The sequence below is a fragment of the Dysidea avara genome, chromosome 10 (genome assembly GCF_963678975.1).
Source record: "Dysidea avara chromosome 10, odDysAvar1.4, whole genome shotgun sequence".
Classification (NCBI taxonomy): Eukaryota; Metazoa; Porifera; class Demospongiae; order Dictyoceratida; family Dysideidae; genus Dysidea; species Dysidea avara.
The window spans coordinates 20,348,695-20,376,420 of NC_089281.1; the positions used below are offsets into that span (position 1 = coordinate 20,348,695).

General features: G+C 37.0%; 2 protein-coding genes and 2 non-coding genes across 43 annotated transcripts in view; all 4 read left to right on the forward strand.

Annotated features, from left to right (window-relative positions):
• Positions 1-12,978, forward strand: part of LOC136268688 (protein NLRC3-like) — a 33,872-nt gene extending 20,894 nt beyond the window's left edge. For 2 of the 13 annotated variants that reach the window (XM_066064094.1, XM_066064093.1), the window contains exons 9-24: positions 129-4,192; positions 4,248-4,279; positions 4,511-4,778; positions 5,611-5,760; positions 5,811-5,908; positions 5,954-6,197; positions 6,336-6,430; positions 6,719-6,858; positions 6,983-7,129; positions 7,656-7,794; positions 7,896-7,930; positions 7,987-8,058; positions 8,108-8,176; positions 11,603-11,690; positions 12,550-12,637; positions 12,721-12,978. In XM_066064094.1, coding sequence (XP_065920166.1) covers positions 129-3,754 — 3,626 coding nt within the window. In that variant the 3' untranslated portion in view covers positions 3,755-4,192; positions 4,248-4,279; positions 4,511-4,778; ... (11 more) ...; positions 12,550-12,637; positions 12,721-12,978. Of the gene's footprint in view, positions 1-128; positions 4,193-4,247; positions 4,280-4,510; positions 4,779-5,610; positions 5,761-5,810; positions 5,909-5,953; positions 6,198-6,335; positions 6,431-6,718; positions 6,859-6,982; positions 7,130-7,655; positions 7,795-7,895; positions 7,931-7,986; positions 8,059-8,107; positions 8,221-11,602; positions 11,691-12,549; positions 12,638-12,720 lie in introns of all 13 variants that reach the window. The other 11 variants (XM_066064097.1, XM_066064102.1, XM_066064096.1 and 8 more) reach the window with 11 other exon arrangements.
• On the forward strand, positions 4,690-4,753 carry LOC136237395 (small nucleolar RNA SNORD57). Its single transcript, XR_010692458.1, has one exon. It is a non-coding gene; the product is annotated as a small nucleolar RNA SNORD57 (small nucleolar RNA).
• A 496-nt stretch (positions 12,979-13,474) lies between the features above and the next one.
• LOC136268694 (electrogenic aspartate/glutamate antiporter SLC25A12, mitochondrial-like) lies at positions 13,475-27,480 on the forward strand. Of its 28 annotated transcripts, none has more exons than XM_066064119.1 (11): positions 13,475-13,599; positions 18,773-18,888; positions 19,580-19,668; positions 19,830-19,976; positions 22,023-22,161; positions 22,319-22,353; positions 22,411-22,473; positions 22,523-22,635; positions 26,030-26,117; positions 26,986-27,073; positions 27,157-27,480. In XM_066064119.1, exons 9-11 carry the CDS (start codon positions 26,066-26,068, stop codon positions 27,329-27,331), a joined length of 315 nt encoding a protein of 104 aa, XP_065920191.1. In that variant the 5' UTR covers positions 13,475-13,599; positions 18,773-18,888; positions 19,580-19,668; positions 19,830-19,976; positions 22,023-22,161; positions 22,319-22,353; positions 22,411-22,473; positions 22,523-22,635; positions 26,030-26,065; the 3' UTR covers positions 27,332-27,480. The 28 variants fall into 22 exon arrangements, with proteins under 28 accessions (XP_065920188.1, XP_065920198.1, XP_065920191.1 ...); XM_066064118.1 differs by having other exon boundaries at positions 22,523-22,591; XM_066064123.1 differs by having other exon boundaries at positions 22,411-22,425.
• Positions 18,553-18,628, forward strand: LOC136237392 (small nucleolar RNA SNORD57). The gene has a single exon (XR_010692455.1). It is a non-coding gene; the product is annotated as a small nucleolar RNA SNORD57 (small nucleolar RNA).
• Positions 27,481-27,726: the final 246 nt, after the last annotated feature.

Genomic DNA, 27,726 nt, shown 5'->3' on the forward strand with positions numbered 1-27,726 from the left:
AATATCAGAAAGTTTGCTTTGTCATTGTCAAAAGTATGATTTACTACATATAGAGTCTGTATAGTGACACTAAATTGTATTTGAAACACACATGACATGTATATATTTCTTGCCTGAATTGTTTACAGCCAAAGGCCAACAACTGGTAGTTGATATACTACACGATAATTTATCTGATACATACAAGAAGACCAGGTACAAACCTTTTGGAGCAGAATGGCCACCCAACCAACCTAAAGTAATTGTCAGTGTTGCATTAGTGCATTACAAAGGGAAAAAAACAAAGCAAGAATTATTTCAAATAGCTAGTAGATACAGAGAAGGTCCTCCTGCCATTGATAAACTAGTTTCAAATTATCAAGGTCCTTCTGCTAAAAGACCACGACTTGATCACTCTAGGATCACCAAAGATATCACTGATATATTTGCACCAGATCCCAACACTAATGAACTACCCACACGTATTCTAATAGAAGGAGCACCCGGTATTGGTAAGACTGTACTGGCCAAGGAAATTGCATATTGTTGGGCCAGCAATACATTACTGAACAATACCAATATCTTGTTCTTATTAATTCTTCGTGATCCTGCATTGCAGAAAGTTGAAGATTTCAAGCAACTAATTCAATATGTTAGTAGAGGTAGTCTTACTAATCAACAAATTGATACTTTCATTTCACAGCTAAACAGTGTCAAACTGGGATTTGTTTTAGATGGATTTGATGAATATCCCTCAAAACTTATGAGAAGATCTTACATTGTAAGTATCATTAATGGTGAGGTATTTCCCAATTCCATAGTAGTTATCACTTCACGACCAACTGCTACAATATCACTACATGATCGTGTTGATAGGAAAATTGACATTCTTGGGTTTGCCAAGGAAGAACGAGAGGAATATATTTTACAATCACTTGATAAAGAGAAGAAAGAAGAACTTGACAAATACCTTAAACAAAAACCAACAATTAATACATTGTGTTTTATTCCATTACATTTAGCAGTACTGTTGTACCTGTTCCAGCAGGGTAGTTTACCTGAAACACTAACTGAAATGAATGAATCTTTTATCATCCATACAATATTTCGACACCTCAAAAAACATGAACTAACACCATCTGGTGTGATAGACAAGTTGGACAAAATTCCTAAACCAATCCTTGATATTGTGTACCAGTTAGCCAAGTTAGCATTCAAAGGTTTACAGCAGAACAAGCTGATATTTACTTTAGTTGAGATCGAAGAAGCGTGCCCTAATATTAGTGGGGCCATTAATGGATTTGGTTTATTACAAGCTGTACAGCATTATCCGCATTATCCAAAGAAAGGAGCTGGAGAGACTATGACATTTAATTTCCTTCATTACACAATGCAAGAGTACTTAGCAGCTCAACATGTCACAGCTCTTCCTGATGATGAGCAAGTGTCATTGATGGAGAAGACATTTTGGGATAGTCAGTTTAACTTCATGTGGATGATGTATGTTGGAATAGTGGGAGTAAAAGCAGAAAATTTTGTCAAGTTTATCAGTAAAGGAAAAGTCTACAAGAATAAAAATGAATTACGAGTTGTTGTAACTGACAAAAGAAAACGTTTACACGTGTTCCAATGTTTCATGGAAGCAAAAAGTACTTCAGATACTCCAGAGGTTATAACATCCATGTTTAAAGATGGTAGGGTAACACTTGATAATGTAAAGTTATTTCCACATCACATTTCATCATTAACATTATTCATATCGACTTCTTCTATTAACTGGAAAGTATTACAATTGAGAAATTGTGAAATTGGAGGCATCGGGATGAGTGTTTTGGAGCAGTTTGTTAGTGAACACACAATACCAACACTAAAATATTTTGACCTTAGTAATAACCCCTCATCCCCATGGGGTGTGTACCGTACCATCATCAGACATTGTAGTAGTAATAGTTTAACACTTTGTGGAGATGATATCGATGGAATGGAAGAACATGTTAGTGAGATAACAGAGAGTTTACAAGTCAACACAAAATTACTCTCACTTACTCTACACATATACAGCATTGGAATTAATGGAATGCAAACTATTGAGACAGTTATAGTTAACACAACCCTTACTGAAGTTAATCTACCATATTATGACACTACACACCAGGACAGTCACCCACCTGATATAACAAAGGAGTGTCAGTATTTGGTTCATACAGGTATGAATTTCAATGGCAGCAAAGTGGTTAATATCCGTATGTTTAGTTCAGTACTGTGTTATGATAACTTTACAGAAAATCAAATTAGTGCATTAAATTTTCTGTTGTGCAGTACAGCACTACAAACACTCAAAGTGGCACACATCAGCAATAACAGATTAACAGATAACATTATAACTATTATCAGTGACTGTCTCCAGATTAATAATGATTCCTTACAAGAACTCATCATAAACCACAATAAGATTACTAATGAGGGACTAACTAAATTAGCTGTAACCATTCAAGTAAATAAAATGTTGAAAAAAGTTGACCTATCAAAAAATGAAATAACTGATGATGGAGTAGCAGCCATTAGTGAGTGTCTTAAGTACAACAGTTGTTTACAAGAACTCAATGTGTCACAAAATATGATCACCAGTGAAGGAGCAAAGAAGATATCAGAAGCCATAAAATTAAATACCGCACTACAAAAACTTGACATTTGCAGAAATAAAATAACTGATGATGGATTAGTAGCAATCAGCGACTGCTTGAATAGTAGTTCTATTTGTTTACAAGATTTAAATGTGTCATGGAATTGCATTACTACTAAAGGATTGTTGTATCTACTGGAAATAATTCAGTGCAGTTGTCCATTACAATCACTTGACATCACTAACAACAATGTAACAAGATCAGAATTTCGTAATATCAAACATTCCATTAAGAATTTACCCCATACATTTCCAATACACACATCATGGAATGAGATAACTACTGATCAATATGGGGGGACTACACTCAAGTCAATGATTTGTACATTATATAACAATTCTGATGATGGTAGTGATGATATTGAACAATACATATGGACATGTGAGGAAACATTTTCTGATACTGGAATAATACTATTATGTGATTGTATTAAGGAAGACAAGACAACACAAGAACTCAACATGTCATATAAAAACATCACCAGTGAAGGAGCAAAATGTATAGCTGAAGCCATTAAAGTGAACACAACTTTGCAAAAACTTGACATTCACTACAACAAATTATCTGATGATGGAGCAACAGCCATCAGTGAGTATCTTAAGTATAATAATTCATTACAAGAACTCAACATGTGGGGTAATAGCATCACCAGTGAAGGAGCAAAATGTATAGCTGAAGCCATTAAAGTGAATACAACTTTGCAAAAACTTGACATTCACAATAATAAATTATCTGATGATGGAGCAACAACTATCAGTGAGTGTCTCAAGTATAATAATTCATTACAAGAACTCAACATGTCATATAATAACATCACCAGTGAAGGAGCAAAAAGTATAGCTGAAGCCATTAAAGTGAACACAAGTCTCCACACACTAGACATCTATCAGTTTCATCTTAGTGATGATGATGGACTATCATTTAACATGACTATACTAACTGCAGTACACCATAACACTACTTTGATGAAACTGGAACTACCACGGGTATATGGTGATAATAAAGTAAAAATTATTAGTGAAGTGGAGAAGATCAACAAGGAAAGGACAAGACAAGACATTAGTACACTAACTTGTGATGACCAATTGTAGTACAATAACTACAATCCTTAGTGGAATAGTTAAGAGTGTTACAACAATGTTAATCACCTAAACAATGTCATTTGTATACATCAACAGATACTACAAAGTATTTTCTATTCAAGGTGTAATATGTCTTATATCAATAGATATCTAATGTGTTTACCTATATTAATATTGTCATTGTTTAATGTACAGTATATGGGACAAGTGTTGTGATGACTTCTGTCATAATTAACTGTGAAATAATAAACAATCTGTAATAAGGTCAAATTGTTATAAAACTGTGTATTGTAATTTGTTTGTGAGTCTTTTGAGTTTATTCTGTCAGATTTGTAGTGGTTATTGTCCTTGTTACTGGAGGAATACAGGGAGGGTCTTCTGTGCTACAGTGGAGGTCCTACTGAGAATAACGTGCAGGATGACACTGTATACTCCACCAAGAAGAAGGTTAGGCTACACAATAGTATCTAGTTAGCTACTTATCATGTTTATTTCACCTCAGTGATGATGTTAATTAAGAAGATCAGTCTCAAGGTTACAAATGGAGTAATGTATTTGTTGTGAACTAGTTCTACCAACCTCACTGAAACAAGCAAGCACAGAACAGACCAAGAATAATTTTAAAATTTTCAGACAATGTTTTAATTTGTACACACATGAGCTGTGCCTGTACTGGTCACTATATCATGTGATACTGTTGGTTGTGTTGTGTTGTTGTTTTTGATAAGTTGTTTTGTTGTGTAAATGTGTACATTTCAATTATAGTATGCTACAGTGGAGAAGGATGGGGAGAAATATTTGACTTACAAGAATTTTGTATGTGATTATCTGAAACTTGTTGATCAGGAGACCAACTCAGAAATTATCAATCTTATCACCAAAATTGTTGACACTACAAAAGACAGGTGAGATGTTCACTATTAGGATACACACACAACTAGTATCCCATATGATGACATGTTACCTGATGATTGAGTGGAGGATTAACTGATTTAATGAGTCTGATGGGATGATGTGACCATATCATTATTAGGTACCAGCCTATTATGTTTAATATTGTACTTTACTGTAATACTCAAGAATTCAGTCTGTAATTATGCTCTACCTCATTTCCCATATTGTACTAATAATTAATTTTGTACTTTTTGAATGAACTAATAATAGCCTACCAGGTAGATATGTTGCTACAAAATATCTGTGACCTATACTGAGCAAAACCTGACTACAGTCAGTTCATGTTCAATTGAGCCCCGCCAAATATAATCATATCAAAGAGGTGTGAACATATCTCCACTCCCAATGGTTTGTACTAGAACAAGTACATTTTTATGTTGTAAACATGTTTGTGCCCCAGAATTGTCTTAAGTAAAATATTTTAAGAAGCCTCATAATTTGTTTGTGCTTGTCAGTATCAAAGCACTTTTTATGATAGATAAACAGTTCCAGTGTTTAAAGAGGTTCACAGCACTATGAAATGTTTGGGCAGCTGGCTCAAGTACACACGTTTCCAGAATATTTGCAACAAAACCGTATAGCGCCAACCAAAAAATGTGATCCATCCACTTTGAAATACGTATGTCCAATTACGTCACCACAACTTTTGTAGGTCACATTTCAGGTGACTTCCTGTATTGCAAAGATTCCACAATTCTCTGTAACAAGAGTTATTAACAAGACATGAGGGCTCAGGTGAACACAAACCAACTATAGTTTGCATAAAATGCAAATGCCAGAAATGAATTTTATTTGAGTTTTTTCAAATTCATTACCTTATCTGATTTTCCCTTGATATGTAATGTTGTTCATACATGTATAATACATGACACAGACTTACCTTAATGGTTATTTGTCCATCAATTTGTTAGGCACTTCTGGAATGATGGTGGCATGCAAGAAAGAAGACTGGTGTTCTTTTCACAATGAAAAATCCTGGGTTACTTCACCATGGCAGCGTATTAACTTTGCAGATAGCGTTAACAAAATGGAAGCAGAAATGGAAATGGAAAATGAAGAAGGTATGAATATTAATTGATAGCAATTTGTAAATAAACAAGCTACTAAACAGAATCTCTACCAGAATTCAGTACCAGTTATGCTGCAGTGAATTACTAGGAGAAGGTGATGGCATACATGGCAAAGATGATAAAGCAAATGGATTTCCTGGTAATTATGTATAGTCACAAATACCAAAATAAAAAAGTTTACTAGAAGAAAATATGGTTGTTATACCAATGAATACAGTCAGCACTTCCACCACTCTACGGCTCCCTCTCAGCCAGGAAGAAAGACTGTATCTTCATCATCAGCTATCACTAGCATTCCTACAGTATTTTGCCTCTGGCTAGCAGTCCTCCACCAGGTAGTGGGATCACTTCTTTAGATTTTTTGACACCTAGCAGGGGTACTGGCAGCTCACAAAAAACTACCGTGATGGCAACGCCTACCTCCTTTGGTAAATCAAATAATATTAATAATGTATTGTCCATTATTCTAACCATAACATCTAACAATTTGATGAGGATGAGCAAATTGTATAATGTTTATTCAACAGTATCAGCTAGTGCATGTTCTGTGATGGTTCTCCCTGTAGTGGTCTATTCTTCTTGACCAGTATGTCTGCTGTCATATTGAATTGGCAACAATAATCAGAAATGAACTGGACATGATGATAATGGACTTAGTAATGTAAGTGAAGAACATTTTGTAGAGTAGTGAACATGTGAAATGTGTTGAGGAAAACATAGTAGTGGGTATATGAAATTGATTTGGGAATACTGATCACTTAGGAACCAGGGTAAAATCACTTGAATGAAATAAATGTCTGGGCCATAATTTGAGACAATACTGAATATTGTAGTGGACTACACTCATTTGACCGGTAATTTAAGATCATTTGTCTTACTCCAGTTTTATTAAAATATAATCACTCACAGTTAATTGTCATTAGCACTGTGTTTATTTGTTGATATACAGGAAACTTCCATAAGGTACTAAGCAGTACTACAGTTCATCAACAAGTTAACTTTAACTTTGAAAGTACATTTGTAAAGCAGTAATTTGGGACTGATCACTCACATGAGCTTTTCTATGAAGAGTTTGTACAGCTTTTACAGGTAATCTGTGTGTGTGCGTGCATGCATCCGTGCGTGCATGCGTCTGTGCGTGCGTGCGTGTGTCACTGTTTTACACACAAGACACATTCCATTTTATCATGTGTTGATTTTTGTTGATCATCAGAGTCTTCCAACTGAACATGCTAGACAAGCATTTATCTCATGTGATCCAGAGGGGATGAGCTCCATTCCTGCAGTTGACTTTATCAAGTTGATGAGCAAGATCAGAGAATTTAGAATGTCCTCACATGTAAAGGACCACCTGCTATCAGTAAACGCATTTGTAGTATAAAATTTAAGATGTTGTGTATGTGCTTTCTGTAACACCCTATTCACACTAGCCGGGTATTGCATGGCATAGTTCTCCATCAAGCTGTACTAAGCCATGCCCAGCCAACTCAACAAGATGAGGCAGGTCAAAATACATATTCTGGGCAATCAACCTTAATAATGTGTTGTTGTTAAGCATTTGGCTGTGCTCTAACTAACAGTATGTATAGGATTTACCTTGCTTCCAGTAGACTATTATAATCCCAACCATTTTGATCTACGTACCAATGCCTATTGATATTCCCAGCTAAAGAACCAAATTCCTACAACACAGTAGCTACATCATTGTACAGCTTAACATTATATGTGCTCATTATTATCCGGGGCATGCGATCTCTAGTTGCAGCAGATTGAGCTGGATATATTAAAGTTATACGTAGTTGGATAGTGTGAACAGGGTGTGAGCCATCATCCAACTGTATATACGTAGTTGAGTGACATGTGGATTTTCTGATCTACTGGTGTAGGTTGCTGGTGGGTCAGTTGATCAACAGATCAGCTTTCCATGGTTCAAGGCATTTAATCAGTTGTTGGGTAACTTGGATATTATGGAGAAGATAGTCCATGAAGCTGTCAAGTCTAATCCTAATAACACTGCTACTAAAGGTTTGTGTATGTGGTCTGTATAAAACGTGGCTTAGTGTATCATGTATCATATTATGCACTATGTGCATAAGAAAGCTAGAGTACTTATTCTGTCATTACAGATGAAGTCATGAGAGTATCACAACAGTATGCACAGGTGAGTATCCCAAGTAATGGTTACATTTTGACTTTCATTGTATTCTAATTGTTTAGGTCACACCTTTACAAGTAAACATGTTATTTGATTTGTGCAACCTTGAAAGAAGAGAACGATAAGTACTTCCTGTAAGTTACAAGATGTGTCTAAATGTATGCTGGTAGCTTGTTCTTGTAGGTCAATTGTTGTCAGTGACTTCAACAAGCTACTCTACTGGGATCCTATGGTAGTAACTGCTCCATTAAAGTTTGTTATATGTCAAGTCATGCTCTTACCTATTTCCTATTTTAGTAAGTGTTAGTACACACATGCTGTATTTCTTCCATTTTACAGTTACATACCTTGACAGTAAACATTGTATTGTTTGTTGTATAGTTACACTTTAGCTTGTTGTGGCCATCCAATCTCAGAGCTTCTATTATCTTAAAGGAACGGTGCATTGTTTACATGGCAAAGCCATTAAAGTTTATGATACAGCATTACTTAATTGCATGACATAGAATAATATAGTAGTGGTGAAGTTTATACAACATGCTTTAATCTTGTACTCCTACTATATACATATAGCGAGACACAACTGTATGAAATTAACACTACACAACAACCTATGTCCATGTATCACATGCTTATCTGCTTTTCGTCTGTTACAGTAAAAGTGTGTATAATTATGGTTATGTAATGATTTCACTGCCAGTGAAATAATGTGGATTTAAACGGCTTTAATACATGCATTGTACCTGTAAGGGCATGTCCTCAGTTGCCTTATTATGTTATTCTTTGTCATTTTTTCAGAAACCCTCTTTAAAAATCCTAGATCTGCCAATGGAGATGTGTATGGCCAGCAAACATAATCACTGACTCATTCTCTATTTAGTCTTGCTGTACTTAAGGGGGTTGGGTCAATTGGGTCACGTCCTGCGTTATTGAATATCTTGGACTAGATCACATGTGAATTGAATTAATTAGTTTAGTTTGATGATATGGAAGTGTACCATATAGTCTAGCAGTTTGCTTTGTGTGCCACGCCCAGTAGCTCACATGCATACACACATATTTGTGGAGTAGTGCTATGCAATAGCAAAATTTTCACAAGAAAATTGATAGTAATGAAAATATCAAATATGTATTGCGATAGTATCTAAATGACAGATCAGTAGTTAGCTGCTTGTACAATTGAGAATTTTGTGAACAAACTTGCTAATTTATACACTGTTACACCTAATCATTGCTCCTTTCTTGAGAAAAGACAAGAATATGGTTCATGAACATAACTACTTAGTAGTCATTAGAAGTGTTATCCATCACAATAGTGTAGAGGCTAAATATCACGATACGATTTGAAAATTAATATCACGATACTCAATGTTTTTTGACTATTGCCCAGCTCTAATGTGGAGCCACACTCCTTAATCAGTAGGTGAGTTATAGGATTGTACAAATCCATGCCAGTTGCTGTCTGCAGGCTTTTTGTAAAACCACTCCCAGTAATTGATTGTACAAGTCATGGTCTAATCTTGCAGCAGGCCAACTACTTTCATGAGGCATTCTGAATTATCAGGAATATGTGATACTGTCTGTTTGTATATGTGAAGCCCCACTAATTTATCAACAAGGTGAATTAAAGTTTGTGGGTGTGCAAAAGAAGCCACACCCATTTACAGGTGTATGGGAAACATGTTTTGCTGTCTGTAAATTTATGTACAACCATACCCACTGACTGGGCAATTGGAAACAGTGGAAATGGAAATTGGAAATGGAAAACGGAAATGGTCAAGTTGTCATATAAATGTACCCTAGAGTATATAAAACCCTTGTATAGTGACCACCTCTTAAAGATAACCTTCTTATAAAGACCACTTTGTAATTACTGTAGATCTCCAAGATGGCTAAGGCATACTGACCCACTTCATGGTCACCTATTAAAAGACCACCCTCTTTACATAGACCACCTCTCCACATTGTAATAATACCTAGGTTCCAAACATCTATTTCATAACTTATCAAAACAGCTAGATCAGCTAAAAAATAATATATTCTTAAGTAGAGCTGAGCGATAGTGCAACTATCGCTATCACGATTTGATAGTAACTTTTATATCACGATAACGATAGTATCACGATAGTACTACTAGTTATCAAAGACACTCAACTTCACATAAATGACACACAAATAATCCAATTACACACCACGTATCTCGTTTTCTAACGCTATATTGGTAAATTGTTATGTATTACAGTTGTAATCTTTGTTGTGCATGCTCAACTGGACTTTCACAGTTTCCTCAACTTCAACACTATCATGTTTGCTGCTGTTATTCATGTTTGTGAGAAATGTTTTGATATATTGCGATAGTATGATTGCATACTATCATTATCATGATTGTTACTCACTATCACGATAATCGATAGATTGCAACTATCACTCAGCTCTATTCTTAAGGTCATCATCTCTTTATGAGAGCCTCATTTCAGTTGCATGGACTAAGGAGTTAACATATTCTGGTACATCTGAACTAAGCGATAATGGTAGATGACTTGAATGAAGTGTGGACCAAAATATGGGAGATGACATTGACCTCTTTCTATGAGTCATGTTTCAAGCTTATCAAATATTACCATGGTCTTTATAAAACATGACCATGAAGTGGCCTTACCTATCTTTAGAACCTAATTACATTGTAGTTTTTGTATAGAAGTAGTCTTCATACAGAGGTGGTCTTTAAAAGTAACACTATGTGAGGTTTTACCCTAGGACAGTAAGAGCCTAGCTGTCTTGATAATGTCATGGAATAGATGCTTGGAATCTTAGTTATTATTACGTGAGAGGTGCATGGTCTTTGTAAAGAGGGTGGTCTGAAATGGTCTTTTAAGTCAGCTATCTTTGAGATTTAATTACAATGTGGTCTTTGTAAGGAGGTGGTCTTTATAAGAAGGTGGTCTTTAAGAGGTGGCCACTAAACAAGGGTTTCACTCCAGGGTACGTTTGTATGATGATTTGACTATTTCCATTTTCTACTTCCACTTTCCATTTCTGGTTTCCGTTTCCACTGTTTCCAATTGCCCCCACTGACTTATTGTTAACTAGCATTGGTACCTACAGTTCAGGACTGCTTACAATATTACAAAGTATGCGCTAAGCTTATTCTTGTATCTATATAGTAGCAAAAATTCATTGGAAAAGTGCCAATCTCCTAATTACAAACAATTACATCTCATAGGAAGCCGTATCTCACTACCCAAGATTCAACACCTTTGCAGTAGTGGAGTAAGTAATACATTGGACACAAAAGAAGACAAAGGCAAGTCCGTGATGCACATCTTGTAGCTATGGAGGCAGGCCAAACAGTGAAAAAATTAATCCCATAGCATTTACCATTGTCGAATTATGCTTGTCTGAAGGAATCAGTTAGTCATAGCAAATTGATTTTTCAATTTTGCTTTTTGGATCATTCTGAAACACATTTAGCCTAATCAATGCTGCTAAGTTGTGAAGAAAAGGTGAGGCTGGTTTTCCAGAGATATTTTATGGCAGTAAAGTACCAATCTTCATCATCCCCACTATACACTAGTGGTGACTGTATGATAGTATGTCAATGTGTTATATGTGATACTGTGGATTAGAGATTAACATAGTTGCAGAATAATGTTGTGATAGTTTTTTCTTCCACTATAGGAGCTCACTAAATCTAGAGGAGACATCAACATCTGGATGAAATTGCTTGAACCAAATTACCGTTTTGCCTTAGGAGGCATTGGTGGAGGTAAGAGCCATCACAATATTGTTCTAATGTTACAATGCAAATTACAATTGAGTGTGTTAGCGGTACATGTGTACACTTGTAGCTGCGGGAGCTACAGCAGTTTATCCTATTGACTTGGTCATGTTTACAGCTTTACCTGTAGCACAACCAATTAATCTTTCTTTATATATAATAATCCTCATTAATCACTTTTCCAATATTCATTACACTCTGTTCATACATCTTTTGACCTGTGTACAGCATGGTATGACTCGAAATAAATTGCAGTATGAGTCAATCAATCGTATTGTGCCGAACTGGGTCCAGAATGATACAACAAGATGAGGTGGGCTGGCACAGGTTGGCCCATTATAGGATACAATATGAACACATTCTGGACTAATAATATTTTGCTTTTGTTGGCCACACAGCGAGTACTCTAAAAGTGTTCTACAACTACTATAACGTACTGTGAGATGTGCCATGCTTCCTAACTGTTTTGTTCTACTGTCATTATTGTTGCAAATAGGGGTACACCTTGTTGAGTAGTAGTGTGGACAAAGAAAATTTTAGTGCGATAATCTGGAAGCGTGAATGGACCAAAAGGTACATTTGGACAACCTTTGGGTGTGCCAAAGTAATTAGATGATATGTTTTATGGCAGTTTTTGTATACAAATTTTCGTTGAAGTATTTGTGGGCACACATCTCAAGAATGTTTTTGCCAGGTTGAAATTCATCAGAAAGGAACATACAGTGACATGTGTGAAAATACTTCATTTGTGTTCCTTGTCTGCTTATTGGGCCACTCAACATGTTACCATGTGTCTTGATCAGTTGTGTGTTGACAAGTTGATGTATTTCTTTATCTTCTTGTTTAGCTCGTATCAGATCTTCTCCAAAATTTGGTGTAACACTTATGACATATGAATTACTACAAAGAGTTTTCCAAGTGGACTTTGGCAAAAGGTAAACACTCCCAAGAGCCATACCTACTGTAGATTATAGTTCCAATGGTCAGTGTATGTATTTACTGTTATTTTTACCAACAGTAAACCACCTAGCAGGAAACGTAGTGATGTTGACCTGTTACCGCAACGAGACCCTGACATGATAGGAGGTTTCAGAGTAGCTCATCATTGTTTGGCTGGAATGGAGAGTAGATATGGATTAGTATTTCCCAAGAATTCACCATCACCAGTGACTACCAACCTTCAGAACTCATGAAATGTTTATTATTATTATTATAAACATTTTGTCGTCTTTTGCATTAAAAATAATTTATTTTGATGCACTGATTTGTGTGATTTCTCTTACTACTTCTGATGTGTTCTTTTTTGCAGTACTATACCTTAAACAAAATCATGAGGACCAAAGCCCATTGCCCATAGGCGGCAGAAAGGGGGGGCTTAGCCCCCCCTCAGAATGATATCACGCCAAACTTATCCTTGGAGTGGGGCTGAAAATCGTAGACCATTGCCATTGGTCCAGTTGTATGATATAGTGTAGTCTTGCGCAGCTGATTGATCCAATGACAAAAGAAAAGATCTGACTGGAGTGGAGTGTATGGAGTTTTGTGGTGAGTGTAGGGCTATCTCAGGAATTTTATCTTTTTTTATGGTCATGCGCACGATTCACGGTGCAGAAGCGTGATGTATGAACTATGACGTAATGGTGATTCACCTCGAGCGCTCCTAGTCCTCGCCTGCAGATCACAAGGTCTCGCCCCGCCCCTAGACCACCATGTTGTGGTCTGGGGGCGAGACATAGTGGGCTCCATTAGGGGATGTGATCTATCCTCGGACCCTTTTCTGCGCGGGCGCTTATAATCTCTAATCGATAAGCCCCTGCGCTGAAATAGCGGTCTGGCCACGCGAGACTACTATCATCGGTAGTTGATATAATGAATTAGACGTGGTACTGACAGACAGGTGAGTGTTCTGTTGTGATAGTTTATTTGCCTATCCGTGCATGCCCACACGGTTCCGGAGGATTTTTTTTCCCTTCTCTTGTCCTGGGCGGAGTTGCACCGGTCCCTTTCCTTTCACCCAAATACAAACTCGAACTGATTCTTGGGCAGCGACAAAGTGCCTTCAATTAGACACTGATAAGGGTGTTCCATCCTAATGCACCAAGCTACTGCACCACCAGTGTTCACTCTTTGTACCGACGACACGGCGACTGAGTCACAGAAGAACTTATAATTAAGAAACGTGAGTATGGCGACCATAGAGCAGCCGGCCTCCTTCACTCCCCTTGTATTTGCGACCATTGGAGGTATTAGTGTCGCGTAGCCAGACCACTTTTTTCCTTTGTGTGGGCGTGGGAAAAATCAACATTCACCCTGACTGCAGTGGAACGCTACACAGAAGAATGTAGGTGAACCAGAACCTTTCCTAGTCTCGTGCCCAGACCGCTTTTTTTCTTTTTGTGTGGGGGCGGAGAAAAAAGGGTCTGGTGGATCTCCAATACATTTTTTGTGCAGCCGGATCTACAACTTTTGGGGATCGTTGATTAGTGGTGATGGATAGCAAAGGTTTGTTAACGAAGCGACAATAGGAAATACGGCGCGCGTACCCAAGGATTCAGCCTTGCTAAGCAAACGCGTGCTGTATTTCCTATTGTCGCTTCGTTAACAAACCTTTGCTATCCATCACCACTAATCAACGATCCCCAAAAGTTGTAGATCTGGCTGCACAAAAAATGTATTGGAGATCCACCAGACCCTTTTTTCTCCGCCCCCACACAATAAGAAAAAAAGCGGTCTGGGCACGAGACTAAACCTTTCCCTGACGCCCACACAAAAGAAAAAACCGTTTTGGCTACGTGAGACTATGGGGGTATAGTAAGGGAGGCAATAGTTTTCTACCGTTGTTTGCTGACCATCTACTTCACCATGGCTCTACTAATACACTCTGACATGGAAGTAAGCCCAACTCTCATCGCTCTTCTGATATCTCTTTATTTATTTATTATTGCTTTATGGCTAGTATGCCAAGGGTCTGCAAGCAACTGGTGCTTGCAGCTTGAAACACAATTACTATAGTAACTATTAATTATTAACAACTTAGCTAAAGTGTCTGAAAGTTTGATATTGGTGAGATAGTGTGACATTTGCTGCATGGACAAAGAAAATTGAGATGGGCCTCATTGATGAACACAGGGACTTTTATAGCTTTAGTTAGTTGTCCAGCATGTGCTACCTTTTGTGCTAGGGGTGGTAGGCAAGAGAAGTCCCAACCGAGCTCAGAGAAAATATTTGGGGCTTATTTTTGATGATATCTTGGTCGCACTATGTCTTCAAGATGCGCCATTTTAAAGACAAGTTAGTTTTCTTGCTTAGTTTATTGTTTGCCAGTTTGGGGTCCTCCCCTTACCATGAATAATATCAATTGCTTAAAATGTTTGTAAAACAGCATGTATAGGAGCTACACTCTTAAGAGTATTTATGACATGAGACGTGCTATGCTTCCAGTAGACTCCCAACCATTTGACTGATATTCACAAAATAGGCTGTTAACTGTGCTCAGGCTGTTACACAGTGTTACAAATGAAGAGCACTACGAGTGCACTTCTCCAATTGCAACAACAAGTTGTACAATTCCTGTTACAAACGTAGGGAAGCCATCATTTTGTATTTTGTGGACTGGACTTGCGGACTGAGCTGGAAGCTGCTTTATAGCAGTAATCCAAAGATTATCTTCTAATGCTGGGAGCATCGCTATCAAGTTACAACTGCTTGTACTGCTCTTCCTCTTAAGTCACGAAGGTCGCGCATGCCATGAATTATTAGAATATTCCGAAAATGTATGACAGCAGTTGAACCATAACTTTGTAGGGTTGCATAACAGTTTAGCCATAATTTACAGTGAATGCACAACTGCAGGTTGGTATAAACTTACTGATTTGATATTGAGAAGGTGGGTGATGCAATATGTGGCTATATAGTCTCACCTCAGACCACAAGGGCTCATTACTGAAGCTTAACTAGTGCTGGAATGACCCTATGCTACAACAGTAGCCTCTTTCACTACTATTACGCGTGTTTTGTAAATATTCTAATAAATTAGTGCACACACTACCTTTGTGACTTATGAGGAAGAGCAGTACCAGCAGTTGTAGCTCGGTAATGTTGTGCCCAGCATTAGAACGAATAGATAATGCTTGGATTATTGTTAAGCTATTTCCAGCTCAGTCCTATTACGCGTGTTTTGTAAATATTCTAATAAATCAGTACACACACTACCTTTGTGACTTATGAGGAAGAGCAGTACCAGCAGTTGTAGCTCGGTAATGTTGTGCCCAGCATTAGAACGGATGAATAATGCTTGGATTATTGTTAAGCTATTTCCAGCTCAGTCCGTGAGTCCAGTCCACAAAATACATTAGGCCATCATGCACCACTGCAAATCAACACTTTGATCTGTCAGCCAGAAGAAATGGGACACAAAGGAGTACAAAACCATGATGTGTGCATTGTACGAGGAGCGCATCGAATCCTATGGAGAAGGGAACATGTAACTCTGTACACTACCAATAGTGCGGACAAAATTCAAACATGGCATCCGGTGTTACTATGTATATAATTGGTTACATCATTCTTGTGCACAACAGGGATACACTGAATGAGCTGCTACTCCATCGTCTACTGAGAATGTAGCAAAGCTGCTTTGATAAGGTAAAGCTTGGAATAGTCAAGTGGAGTAATTTTGCGCGATTATTGACTGTAGAAAGACTGTCCTGCTAAGCCTGTACTACTATTCCTCTGTCGTGCCCTTGAACTTCATTTCCATAGCTTTGCTTTGTTGCAGTGGAAACATGACGTATTCGACCATGCGCCTCCACGTAATATCCTAATTAGGAAATTTTAAAAGTTACTTATAGTACACGGCAGCCATGTTTGAATTTTGCTCTTTACGAAGTTGCATGTTCCCTTGTCCATAGGATTCAATGCACTCCTGATTGTACGTACTGTGGCATTCAAAAAGCACCTGTAGGGCTGAAGCAATGTCGAACTATGAAAAATAATCAAAGCTGTTGCCTTAGTTTAGTTGTTATTGAGCTATGCTTGTCTGAGGCATCAGTCAATCAATTGCTAGAAAATTCTATTGAATAGAAATTGTAACAAACTATTTGAAACATTTCGAGTTGTATTAAAGTGAAGACACTTTTGCTTGGTTATACCTCACTAATGCTGCCAAGACATTGTGAAGCTGTTTACTAGTCAATATATCTTCATGATCACAGTGTTACTGTACTGTATGATAATTACTGCATTGATTGATTTGTTGCTTTGTTAATATCATTTTATTCAGTTTGAGTAATATTACAGTATGGTAGTGGAAGTATCTAATGGCTTGTACATAGTCCTGTAACAAATGAATGTGTGAAAGTTCCTTTCTAAAGTTTCTGTGTAATGTATAGACTTTTAGTGTTTGTTCTTTTCCTTACTGCAATTGGCTTAGCTGATGAATATCTGAAATATACTGAACCAGTAAATTACTGAAGACTGGAAAGAATACACAATGGACAGTGACTGCTTTAATTACTGGTTTAAACTTTCATGTGGTAATTGCTTTCTCAGATGCAGTTCTCAGAGTTTTCCCCAGCAAATCAAGTAGAACAATAAAACTTATCAATTTGGTATCAACGTCAAAGTCAATTTTATACATTCTTTTTACCACATCAAAATAAAGTAGAGTGGTGCTGCAGGCTCTCCCACAGCTCCTGCTTCTAATGGAGTTATCTTCAAGGTTATCAGCCATGCTCTTTAATACAATAAAAGCACTGCTCTTGCTAGCTAAGTTGAATACATATTCCACTCATGTCTGAGATAGTTAGTGGTTAAAGTAGAAAGGAAGCCATTTAACTTCCACATAATTACTATATTATAAACTCTTGCTAGTAGACTATATGTGTGGTCTATTAATAATCGAAATATGATCAATTAAGGCTGTTTAGCGGTGCTCCCGAAATTTTTTGACGGTGAACGACTATTGCAAATCCCATACAAAAGTACAGGTAGTAAATGCGGCTCAAGCTATAAGTTACCACTAATACTACGGGCACAGCTACCCATTTGTGAGTCAAGTTACAGAATGCAGATGTTTAGCATAACACAAAACTATGAACTGTTGTGTGATGGGGTGTAGTTTGTGCTTTTCGGTATATAGAACAGCCTTGCATGTCAAGAACAGCTTATTTAGTAACAGCTATAATACCAGACTTACCACCACCATACAACTTGCCAGCACAGTGCAACCTTACAACCTTTAGGATCACAACCTTCATGCAAGGTTAGTGACAGGCTTTTGCAACCTTGCACCCTTCACACAGGGTTATAAAAACTGCTGTAATCCTAGGGCAACCTAGAAACTAGCTTGTTGCAACCGCACACGGTTGTGGCAACCCTGAAATTTTCGTATGGGAGCTCCTCTTTTCAGTTGTTCTGCTATACTGGTAGAAGAATTTATCGCTCTGCAAGAAGTACTGGTAAGTGGTCTATTTCCTGAGATTTTGCGAATTTCGCATTTTCTATGTACATTAGATCCTATCCGTTCACCGTCTTGACATATTAAAATATCACGTGTTTTTAGAATGCATACGGCAGTGCATATAGTCTATAAATTAATGCTAACACTGTGATATTACTCATTATTATTACACTGTATGCATGTTTTAGGATTATTATAAGCTAGAGCTGTTGTGAGTGCAATAGTCAGCTTTGACCTTGTAGTTGACAAAATGATTGAGTGTTTCATTTTCTAACTGATTACATGTTTCAAAGTTTACCTGTGCTCCACACTATCCAATGATACAAACAGCAGTCTATGTGCTATTCATGTCATGTTCTAACTGCTTCTGTGTCTAAACACAACTACTATCCCATATGATGACATGTTATGTGTTACCTGACAATTCAGTGGAGGTAAATATTAACTGATTTAATGAGTCTGATGGGATACTCACTATTTTATGTAGTCTATCTGTGATAGAGCATTGTTTAACAGTTATGAAATGAAACTTCTTTTTCATGTCCTGTTAACACTTAGTGTAATACATGTTGTTCAGTGGAGCATTTAATAGAGTTGTTGTGTTGTGTAGGTTAATATCACTTGTGGAGTTTCAGGCTTTTGAGTCACTTCTCTGTGCACCTGATGCCGTCTCTCAACTGAGCATTAAGTTATTTGATGTTGACAAGACTGGGAAAGTGTCTTATGGTAAAATAGAATGAAAACATACACTGTAAATGATTATGTGATTGGAAATATAACGTTTATATATTATTTTATTTATGTACACGTACTATGTTACCTCGAGTTTTGGCTGGTCTTGTATAAACTTCTGGTCACGTTTATTTACTGGGGTGTACAGTATCAACAGAAATAAATGCCAAGTACGGTCATGATTTCTTACAAGTGTTATAAATGATCAAGTAAATGATTTTAAGTGAAAAACATTTGGTACAATTACTTGTAATATTGAAAATGTGAAATGTGAGGAAAACATCATAGAGAGTACAAGATTGAGATATATACTATACAACAGGGAATACTGATGAAAGAAAAATGTGACTAATTCACAATTAATCACCTTTGACAAATTAAAGGTTGTAGAAATCACAGATCTAAACACTGACTTGTGAGGCACTTATTGACATTTGACGAATGCAGCCGATTCATACAATTCTTCATAATTTCATGTCATATGGTATGAAGTTAATTCAGGAATTACTGATCACTTAGGAACCAGGATAAAATCACTTGAATGAAATAAATGCCCAGACCATAATTTGAGACAATACTGAATATTGTAGTGGACTACATGCATTTAACCATCTGTTTTGTTCCAGCTTTATTAAAATGTAATCACTCACAGTCATTAGCACTGTGTTTATTTGTTGATATACAGGAAACTTTGAGAGTACATTTGTAAAGCAGTACTTTGGGACTGATCACTCACATGAGTTTTCCTATGAAGAGTTTGTACAGCTTTTATAGGTAATGTGTGTGTTTGTGTGTGCATGCAAGCACATGTTGTCTGTGTGGATCTGTTATTAAGTGTGTGGTGCATGTCTGTGTGTATGTGTGAGTTTGTGTGTCACTGTTATACACACAAGATGCTTCCATTTTATCATGTGTTGTTTTTTGGTGATCATTAGAGTCTTCCAACTGAACATGCTAGACAAGCGTTTATCTCATGTGATCCAGAGGGGAGTGGCTCCATTCCTGCAGTTGACTTTATCAAGTTGATGAGCAAGATCAGAGAATTTAGAATGTCCTCATATGTAAAGGACCACCTGCTATCAGTGAGCATATTTGTAGTATAAAATCTAAAGGCTGGTTTCCATATAGCCACAAATCGCCTGCGCATTGCCTGCGATTATTGAAACAAATACCACAGGCAAACACTGGCAATGTTCCGAAGAAGCCAAGCATGATGCCTATGAATATACCATGCTTCGTAGAGTCACTAAAACACTTGTAACATGCCGTGTTGTAACTAATTAAGATGTACCTTTGCTACTAGGGTTGTTTCCAAGGCTCGCTAAACTTATAAAATAAGACGTGTAACGAACTGTTAATCCATCTCACGTACGGTCGCAGGCCAACTGCAGTGAACAGCAATAATTCGCACATTACCGTAGACACTCTGACTCAAGCAATAATACAGGCAGTTTGTGGCTATATGAAAACCAGCCTTAAGTATGTAGTGGAATATTGTGTATGTGTTTTCTGTATCACCCTATTCACACTAGCCGGGTATTACATGGTATAGTTCTCCATCAAGCTGTGCTAAGCCACCGCTCAACTGGGTCAAAATGCAATGTAAACATATTCTGGGCAATCAACTTTAATAATATGTTATAGTTAAAGCACCTCTGTATGTGTGTACAGAAAATGCAGCACAAGGGGACGTGTTGAGAGGCTAATACAACACTAGGTGAAGCCAAGTGCTGTATTTGCCTTGAGACACCCCCAAGTACTTTATTTCTCACACACACAAGCATAGACTGTGCTTTAGTGTTATGTTGTACTTCCTGGTCGTCTGGCTCAGAGCGATTTTCTCTAGTACTCAAACCGCTGTGATTTTCAGTGATCAGGATATCAGTAAGTATTTATATATAATCTATTTCTAGTCATAGAATGAACTAATAGGATTAGTTTGGCTAGTTTTAGCAATTTTAAGGTCACGCTCGTGATCAATTGTGCTGTCTTAATGAAGTCATGTTTATACAGCTTCATGATCAGATAATCAGTAAGTGTTCATACAATCTGTTTCTTGTTGTAAAACAACCTGGTAGGATTAGTTTGGCTGGTTTTAGCAATTTACAGTGTCACACACGTGCTGTTCCAGTAAGTTGTTTTTGTAACATTCCTTCAATAAATCATCCACATAACTGTACTGTATTTGTCCAAGTATACAGTATTTGCCCAATTAAGTGTATGACTATTCTGTATGTACAGTTATACTGCTAATATGGACAGTACAGTACGGGGCATTGCTTTGATCTTCCCACACAAAGTACAATATGTCATGGTTAAGCATTTGGCTGTGCTCTAGCTAAAAGTATGTATACTACAAACAGGCTAGGATTTACCTTGCTTCCAGTAGACTCTTAATTCCAACCATTTTGATCTACGTACCAATACCCATTGATATTCTAAAGAAACACCAATATACAGTCAAACCTCTCTAATTCGACACTCAATGGGAGCCATAAATTTTGCTGGATTAAAGAGGTAGTTGGATTATCAAGTCACCTCTCTGTAATCCAATATTGCAGAATTATGTCAGTAAATTACAGGTAAAACTGATCACACAATGTTTTTAACATGAATTAATTTTAGAATTACAGCTTTTTTTTCAGTTATTGTGAACCAATTAAAAGCTTTGGTTGCTTAAACATTATTTTCTGTTATTGTTTTAAATGCTGCTATTATTCTCTGTTGGATTACAAAGGTCGAAAACAATGTGTTTCCAACTCTAGAGAATCAAATTTTGTGTCAGATTGAGCACAGAGGTGTCAGATTATAGAGGTAGTTTTCTATACAAAAGTTTTGGTAAATGACATTTTGGTTGGATTAAAGAGGATTCTGGATTATGCAGGTGTCGGGTTAGAGAGGTTTGATTGTACAAAGTTCCTAAAACACCATTTTACAGCATACTAAGTGTCTAACTAATCACAACCTTATATTCGCTCATTATTATTTGGGGCAATCTATCTCTAGTTGCATCAAATTGAGCTGGATATATTAAAGTTATAGTTGGATAGTGTGAACAGGGTGTGAGTCATAATCCAACTGTACATATGTGTTGTGTGACATGTGGATTATCTGATGTACTGGTGTAGGTTGCTGGTGGGTCAGTTGGTCAACAGGTCAGCTTTCCACAGTTCAAGGCATTTAATCAGTTATTGGGTAACTTGGATATTATGGAGAAGATAGTCCATGAAGCTGTCAAGTCTAATCCTAATAACACTGCTACTAAAGGTTTGTGTATGTGGTCTGTACAACAAGTGGCTTAGTGGATCATGTATCATATTGTTTTGAATTGTGCACTAATTTGTGTCTGGATTATGGTGATAGAAAAGTTTAAGAAGTTTTGTTTGCATAAGAAAGCTAGAGTACTTATTTTCTGTCATTACAGATAAAGTCATGAGAGTATCACAACAGTATGCACAGGTGAGTATCCCAAGTAATGGTTACATTTTGGCTTTCAATATTATTCTAATTGTTTAGGTCACACCTTTACAAGTAAACATGTTATTTGATTTGTACAATCTTGAGACAAGAGTACTTCCTGTAATTTGCAAGATGTGTCTAAATGTATGCTGGTAGCTTGTCCTTGTAGGTCAATTGTTGTCAGTGACTTCAACAAGCTACTCTACTGGGATCCTATGGTAGTAACTGCTCCATTAAAGTTTGTTATATGTCAAGTCATGCTCTTACCTATTTCCTATTTTAGTAAGTGTTAGTACACACATGCTGTATTTCTTCCATATTACAGTTACATACCTTGACAGTAAACATTGTATTGTTTGTTGTATAGTTACACTTTAGCTTGTTGTGGCCATCCAATCTCTGAGCTTCTATTATCCTAAAGGAACAGTGCATTGTTTACATGACAAAGCCATTAAAGTTTATGATACAGCATTACTTAATTGCATGACATAGAATAATATAGTAGTGGTGAAGTTTATACAACATGCTTTAATCTTGTACTCCTACTATATACATATAGCGAGACACAACTGTATGAAATTAACACTACACAACAACCTATGTCCATGTATCACATGCTTATCTGCTTTTCGTCTGTTACAGTAAAAGTGTGTATAATTATGGTTATGTAATGATTTCACTGGCAGTGAAATAATGTGGATTTAAACGGCTTTGATACATGCGTTGTACCTGTAAGGGCATATCCTCAGTTGCCTTATTATGTTATTCTTTGTCATTTTTTCAGAAACCCTCTTTAAAAATCCTAGATCTGCCACTGGAGATGTTTATGGCCAGTAAACATAATCACTGACTCATTCTCCATTTAGTCTTGCTGTACTTAAGGGGGTTGGGTCAATTGGGTCACGTCAGACCTGTGTTATCGAATACTGTGGACTAGATCACATGTGAATTGAATTAATTAGTTTAGTTTGATGATATGGAAGTGTACCATATAGTCTACCAGTTTACTTTGTGTGCCACACCCAGTAACTCACATGCATACACACATATTTGTGGAGTAGTGCTATGCAATAGCAAAATTTTCACAAGAAAATTGATAGTAATGAAAATATCAAATATATGTATTGCGATAGTATCTAAATGACAGATCAGTAGTTAGCTGCTTGTACAATTGAGAATTTTGTGAACAAACTTGCTAATTTATGCACTGTTACACCTAATCATTGCTCCTTTCTTGAGAAAAGACAAGAATATGGTTCATGAACAGAACTACTTAGTAGTCATTAGAAGTGTTATCCATCACAATAGTGTAGAGGCTAAATATCACGATACGATTTGAAAATTAATATCACGATACTCGATATTTTTCGACTATTGCCCAGCTCTAATGTGGAGCCACACTCCTTAATCAGTAGGCAAGTTATAGGATTGTACAAATCCATACCAGTTGCTGTCTGCAGACTTTTTGTAAAACCACTCCCAGTAATTGATTGTACAAGTCATGCAGCAGGCCAACTACTTTCATGAGGCATTCTGAATTATCAGGAATATGTGATACTGTCTGTTTGTATATGTGAAGCCCCACTAATTTATCAACAAGGTGAGTTAACAACAAGGTGAGTTAAAGTTTGTGGGTGTGCAAAAGAAGCCACACCCATTTACAGGTGTATGGGAAACATGTTTTGCTGTCTGTAAATTTATGTACAACCATACCCACTGACTGGGCAATTGGAAACAGTGGAAATGGAAACCGGAAATGGTCAAATTGTCATATAAATGTACCTTAGAGTATATAAAACCCTTGTATAGTGACCACCTCTTAAAGACAACCTTCTTATAAAGACCACTTCTGTACAAAGACCACTTTGTAATTACTGTAGATCTCCAAGATGGCTAAGGCATACTGACCCACTTCATGGTCACCTATTAAAAGACCACCCTCTTTACATAGACCACCTCTCCACATTGTAATAATACCTAGGTTCCAAACATCTATTTCATAACTTATCAAAACAGCTAGATCAGCTAAAAAATAATATATTCTTAAGTAGAGCTGAGCGATAGTGCAACTATCACTATCACGATTTGATAGTAACTTTTATATCACGATAACGATAGTATCACGATAGTACTACTAGTTATCAAAGACACTCAACTTCACATAAATGACACACAAATAATCCAATTACACATCACGTATCTGGTTTTCTAACGCTATATTGGTAAATTGTTATGTATTACAGTTGTAATCTTTGTTGTGCATGCTCAACTGGACTTTCACAGTTTCCTCAACTTCAACACTATCATGTTTGCTGCTGTTATTCATGTTTGTGAGAGATGTTTTGATATATCGCGATAGTATGATTGCATACTATCATTATCACGATTGTTACTCACTATCACGATAATCGATAGATCACAACTATCGCTCAGCTCTATTCTTAAGGTCATCATCTCTTTATGAGAGCCTCATTTCAGTTGCATGGACTAAGGAGTTAACATATTCTGGTACAACTGAACTAAGCGATAATGGTAGATGACTTGAATGAAGTGTGGACCAAAATATGGGAGATGACATTGACCTCTTTCTATGAGTCATGTTTGAAGCTTATCAAATATTACCATGGTCTTTATAAAACATGACCATGAAGTGGCCTTACCTATCTTTAGAACCTAATTACATTGTAGTTTTTGTATAGAAGTAGTCTTCATACAGAGGTGGTCTTTAAAAGTAACACTAAGTGAGGTTTTACCCTAGGACAGTAAGAGCCTAGCTGTCTTGATAATGTCATGGAATAGATGCTTGGAATCTTAGTTATTATTACGTGAGAGGTGCATGGTCTTTGTAAAGAGGGTGGTCTGAAATGGTCTTTTAAGTCAGCTATCTTTGAGATTTAATTACAATGTGGTCTTTGTAAGGAGGTGGTCTTTATAAGCAGGTGGTCTTAAGAGGTGGCCACTAAACAAGGGTTTCACTCCAGGGTACGTTTGTATGATGATTTGACCATTTCCATTTTCTATTTCCACTTTCCATTTCTGGTTTCCGTTTCCAGTTTCCAATTGCCCCCACTGACTTATTGTTAACTAGCATTGGTACCTACAGTTCAGGACTGCTTACAATGTTACAAAGTATGCACTAAGCTTATTCTTGTATCTATACAGTAGCAAAAATTCATTGGAAAAGTGCCAATCTCCTAATTATGAACAATCACATCTCATAGGAAGCCGTATCTCACTACCCAAGATTCAACACCTTTGCAGTAGTGGAGTAAGTAATACATTGGACACAAAAGAGGACAAAGGCAAGTCCGTGATGTATGTCTTGTAGCTATGGAGGCAGGCCAAACAGTGAAAAAATTAATCCCATAGCATTTACCATTGTCGAATTATGCTTGTCTGAAGGAATCAGTTAGTCATAGCAAATTGAATTTTCGACTTTGCTTTTTGGATCATTCTGAAACACATTTAGCCTAATCAATGCTGCTAAGTTGTGAAGAAAAGGCGAGGCTGGTTTTCCAGAGATATTTTATGGCAGTAAAGTGCCAATCTTCATCATCCCCACTATACACTAGTGGTGACTGTATGATAGTATGTCAATGTGTTATATGTGATACTGTGGATTAGAGATTAACATAGTTGCAGAATAATGTTGTGATAGTTTTTTCTTCCACTATAGGAGCTCACTAAATCTAGAGGAGACATCAACATCTGGATGAAATTGCTTGAACCAAATTACTGTTTTGCCGTAGGAGGCATTGGTGGAGGTAAGAGCCATCACAATATTGTTCTAATGATACAATACAAATTACAATTGAGTGAGTTAGTGGTACATGTGTACACTTGTAGCTGCGGGAGCTACAGCAGTTTATCCTATTGACTTGGTCATGTTTACAGCTTGACCTGTAGCACAACCAATTAATCTTTCTTTATATATAATAATCCTCATTAATCACTTTTCCAATATTCATTACACTCTGTTCATACATCTTTTGACCTGTGTACAGCATGGTATGGCTCGAAATAAATTGCAATATGAGTCAATCAATTGTATTGTGCCGAACTGGGTCCAGAATGATACAACAAGATGAGGTGGGCTGGCACAGGTTGGCCCATTATAGGATACAATATGAACATATTCTGGACTAATAATATTTTGCTTTTGTTGGCCACACAGCGAGTACTCTAAAAGTGTTCTACAACTACTACAGCATACTGTGAGATTTGCCATGCTTCCTAACTGTTTTGTTCTACTGTCATTATTATTGCAAATAGGGGTACGCCTTGTTGAGTAGTAGTGTCACTAGTGTGGACAAAGAAAATTTTAGTGCGATAATCTGGAAGCGTGAATGGACCAAAAGGTACATTTGGACAACCTTTGGGTGTGCCAAAGTAATTAGATGATATGTTTTATGGCAGTTTTTGTATACAAATTTTCGTTGAAGTATTTGTGGGTACACATCTCAAGAATGTTTTTGCCAGGTTGAGATTCATCAGAAAGGAACATACAGTGACATGTGTGAAAATACTTCATTTGTGTTCCTTGTCTGCTTATTGGGCCACTCAACATGTTACCATGTGTCTTGATCAGTTGTGTGTTGACAAGTTGATGTATTTCTTTATCTTCTTGTTTAGCTCGTATCAGATCTTCTCCACAATTTGTTGTAACACTTATGACATATGAATTACTACAAAGAGTTTTCCAAGTGGACTTTGGCAAAAGGTAAACACTCCCAAGAGCCATACCTACTGTAGATTATAGTTCCAATGGTCAGTGTATGTATTTACTGTTATTTTTACCAACAGTAAACCACCTAGCAGGAAACGTAGTGATGTTGACCTGTTACCACAACGAGACCCTGACATGATAGGAGGTTTCAGAGTAGCTCATCATTGTTTGGCTGGAATGGAGAGTAGATATGGATTAGTATTTCCCAAGAATTCACCATCACCAGTGACTACCAACCCTCAGAACTCATGAAATGTTTATTATTATTATTATAAACATTTTGTCGTCTTTTGCATTAAAAATAATTTATTTTGATGCACTGATTTGTATGATTTCTCTTACTACTTCTGATGTGTTCTTTTTTGCAGTACTATACCTTAAACAAAATCATGAGGACCAAAGCCCATTGCCCATAGGCGGCGGAAAGGGGGGGCTAGGGGGCTGAAGCCCCCCCCTGGGTCTGCTGAGGGGGGGCTTAGCCCCCCTCAGAATGATATCACGCCAAAATTATCCTTGGAGTGGGGCTGAAAATCGTAGGCCATTGCCATTGGTCCAGTTGTATGATATAGTGTAGTCTTGCACAGCTGATTGATCCAATGACAAAAGAAAAGATCTGACTGAGGGAGTGGAGTGTATGGAGTTTTGTG

Coding starts and splice junctions, on each gene's coding strand:
- LOC136268694 (XM_066064112.1), top strand. Junction 22,636..26,985: donor CTTACCTATTTCCTATTTTA/GTAAGTGTTAGT, acceptor CTTCTTGTTTAG/CTCGTATCAGATCTTCTCCA. Junction 27,074..27,156: donor CAAGTGGACTTTGGCAAAAG/GTAAACACTCCC, acceptor TTTTACCAACAG/TAAACCACCTAGCAGGAAAC.